The sequence below is a fragment of the Lycium barbarum genome, chromosome 2, assembly GCF_019175385.1.
Source record: "Lycium barbarum isolate Lr01 chromosome 2, ASM1917538v2, whole genome shotgun sequence".
Lineage (NCBI taxonomy): Eukaryota > Viridiplantae > Streptophyta > Magnoliopsida > Solanales > Solanaceae > Lycium > Lycium barbarum.
The window spans coordinates 34897447-34901365 of record NC_083338.1 but is presented as its reverse complement, the minus strand read 5'-3'; the positions used below and the strand labels follow the sequence as shown (position 1 = coordinate 34901365).

At 42.5% G+C, this 3919-nt stretch overlaps 1 protein-coding gene across 1 annotated transcript; it reads right to left on the bottom strand.

Moving 5' to 3' along the window:
- Positions 1–66: 66 nt before the first annotated feature.
- Positions 67–1137, bottom strand: LOC132629454 (cytochrome c biogenesis CcmF N-terminal-like mitochondrial protein 2). The gene is given in 3 exon segments (XM_060345081.1): positions 67–643; positions 645–678; positions 785–1137. Coding segments are annotated over 3 exon segments (480 nt in total). The 5' UTR covers positions 844–1137; the 3' UTR covers positions 67–256.
- Positions 1138–3919: the final 2782 nt, after the last annotated feature.

Sequence of the window (3919 nt, the reverse complement as noted above, 5' to 3'; positions counted from 1 at the left end):
AAATCTAATTCATTTGATGTCCGCCACCCTTCCCCTCCTCCATCATCCGTCAGTTTAGCTGCAACGGCCGCAGACGCAGGAAGCAGTTCCTCTATGGGAAATTGGAAACGTCGAAGTAGGCTGTGGCTTATAAATAGGAAGATAAGGCGTTAGCGGACCGACTTGACAGGACCCTCCTTTGCTCTATCTAACTCGGCGTGCGCTCCTTCCGGCCCTGCGAGAACATATTCGGACACGCGCACTACTCATATCGGTACTAGAAGCCCCCAGAGCAGGCCTGGAAGACTATGAGCCCCACCTTCTGCGCGTTAGCTGAATGACGTAGTTGCACAAGAGTACTTCGCGCCACAACCATCTCCTTTTTATAGGTTCTACGGACCGATGCCTGCTGCTTCATCTGGGAGAAAAGAATCATAGATATGCCGGTCATTAGAAGGAAGAACCGCCATAAAAAGATTCCTCGTGTATCATCTGTAGCAAATCTATGAACGGGAGCTAGCAATCCGGACCGTATTGAAAAGGTTCCTGAGACACAGCATGGAAAAGTAACAATATTAAGAAACGAGGTCCAAGAATGAAGAAGGGGTAGAATTACTGAATGAATACGAGCTGTGGCTAATACCCGAGGCATAAAAGAAGCATTTTCTACGGGATCCCGAAACCACCAGCCACCCCGACCTAATTCATGATAAGCCCACCAACTTCCTGGCAAAATGCCTACGGTTAAAAACCACCGACATGTCAAGATCCAAATTCGAATTGGTTCCTGGTCCTGGTCAGAGACCACTGTGTTCGCGCCGGCGGTCGAACAAAGAGGCGAAGTAGTGCTATCTTTCTTTCCATTACGAACGGAACGCTTCGCCTACTCTCTCCCCGTGTCCACTAGCGCTCCTGTCCAGAGCGAAGAGAGGGCGAAAAAGCGCCGCCGAAGCAGCATAAGCAGGCTTCTATTGCTACGTAACAATAAAGCAGGATAGCATTTTGCGCCCACATGTTTGAATTTGAGGGTAAAGAGCTCGCTTGTTATACGGGATCCGACGCATCCAACAGAGCGAAACAGTGTTCCATTCTTTTCGGCGGCATCCTTCCGCATTGGCAGCGAGTGGAGTGTCACAATCCCATTCATCATTTTTGATCTACATATCTCACGACCCAATTTAGCTAAGTCATGCGGGCACTTACCTTTTCCTCCTCGATAAGCGAACCTTCAACCCAACGATTGTAAAAACGTAAATAAATAATTAAATAAGTGGAAGAAAATAAATCACGTAAGTCTGACGATAATAATAAAGAAAAAGTTCCAAAATAAGGAAATACACCCAAGAGTCTGGCCTAATCCATACAAGAGCATCTAACTAGAATCTACAAGTCTGGAATATCAATGATAGATCAAGTCCGAATATGTCTCGGAATAGAAAATAAGACATAAATAAAGAAGAATCTTCAAGGCGGCGGATGTCTCATGCTCACCCTGTAGACTCTAAGCAACTCTCTGAGCGACTATCAGCCATGATAAACAGAAGTAGATCCAACCTGAAATTCTGGATTCATAAAATAATGTGGCAAGAGCAGGTCAATACAAAATCACAGTACTGGTAGGTATCATAGGCCGACTAAGTTTAGCTAACATAATCCAGATAATAAAGTAAGATAAACAAGTAAATCAACAAGTATAAGTCAACACAAGTTAGAAACCAAGCACACGTCGTCACCTAGGTTATAACATCTAATCCTAAGTGTGCCAAGTCTTAATATAATCAATCCGAATCCAAATAACACAAGTATATTACCAGATCATCAACACGAAGCCATAGTGCAATGCGATAATATATGAAATGTATATGCAATGCAATGCAATGCTGTGTACACATGTACTCCAGACGAAAGTATCAACGTCTCGGTAGCACAACCCATGGGGAACTCGCAAAGTCCATGCACCACTCATTCCGGATCTTTCCCCAATGGTAACGAGACTCCGGATCTTTGCCCACGGAGGATCGTCATCAGCACAAACCATGGAGGACCTGCGGAGTCCTTGTATCTCACGGCCTGGCGAAAACCTGGATACTTCTACCACACAACCACAATTTCGGAACAACCATCGGTATCGGACATCACGTCACTCTCATCCTAACTGAGCCTAGCTCATCACATGTTTCCTCAAGTATCATCAATGTATCAACAATATAATATGAAGGATGAGAATGCGTGCAATGTATGAGTTTAATCATCAATGATCAGATAAATAATCACAAGTACCAAGCATGGGTACGCCAACAATATCATGAAAAGACTACACAAGTCATATAGAACACTATCCTCGTATCAAACGTCAACAAGTAAGATACTATAATATCATGATCAAGATGTATCAATAGTCTCCAATATTGATATCACTACGTGGCATCAAGCCAACAACAACAGAACAAATCAAGTCACAACACAATGGGGTGGCTAGCCCCAATCACATAATAGGGCCCAACCTAAGACAATATCCAACCCAACTTCTTACCCGAAGGTTTACATGCTTTCTCCGATAATATTATCTAAGTATATGCTAGGTTAAACGAAGTCTCACCATAGGGTAAGCCATAACCTACCTGGAAGGCCGAACAACAATAACACCAACAATCACTCCTTAGCCTTTCCTTTCTGCTGAGCCTTAAAATCAAGAAAGTCTGTGCATAATCAAATCATGGAATTAAAATCAAGAAGAACATCAAAACCAACCCTACTTCTATCAAGACCCAAATCCCCAACCTATGGAATAGGGTTTATAAACTAGAAGGGTGAAATTAGGAATTTAAAGGTCCCAACACGAAATTAAACTTCTAGATGATCAATTACCATGATTAGCAAGCTAGAATAATCAACAATTCACTCTAATTCGGATGGGCAAAACCCCCAAATTTGGGTAGAAGACCTAACTTCTAATCCATAATTTAGCCTCTAATTAGGAAGAAGTTATGAAATAAAGGATTCTAATCATCAATTCAATGCTTAATGAAGCTAACCCAACCAACAAATCATGATTTTGAACCCTAGATAGAATATTCATTAAACCCACTTTTAATCTTCATAACCTAATGAACTAACAAGATGAAAGGGATTCTAAGATGATTAGGGGTAATGGAATAGGAAAGAGATTAGAAAGACTTACCATCGAGAATCCTCTAGAATTGGTCCCAAGAGCACAATTTCTGAAATAGTAATAAATGAGAGACTAAGGGCTTTTAATACACAATTAATGAATATAACAGTCATGATACCAAACGGCGGCATCGGAACCGCTACGATGGTATCGCCCTGACATCCACTCAGACTGCCAAGACGGTCAGGCCACAAAAGAACTTGGCCGCCCCAGCGGCCCATCCCACCGCTATGGCTGTGCTGTTGGGTCGGTAATTGTGCCGCCATGGTGGACACCAGCACCAAAAATTCTCAAAAATAATCCAATCTCAATCTGAAATCTCGACTAATACCCGAGGCCATCTGCTCATAAAGCACATACACAGACACACATAAAAACACACTATGAATGCACCCGTGGCCTTAAAATTCCCAACAGAGGTCTCGTTGATCGAGTCAACCTCCGATACCTCAATTCCAACTTCCCAACCCAAGTCTCAAAATGAATTCGGGTGCATTGGGAATCGAACCAAATATGCATACAAGTTCTAAATGACCATCCGAATCTCTCGGAATCGACAGATTTTCGAAAAAGGTATGTTTACCCAAAAGTCAACTTTGAGTCAACTATTTTTCGCTTTAAGCTAATTTTTCCTAAGAAGTCACCAAAATCAACCCGAACACCTCGAGAAGCGTGTCAACGGTCCCCTTGGGTCAAAAGTGAGCTAACCATGCTCAAGAAAGGGTTAAAAGTGTCAAAAATGCAATAACGACCAAACGGGTCGTTACA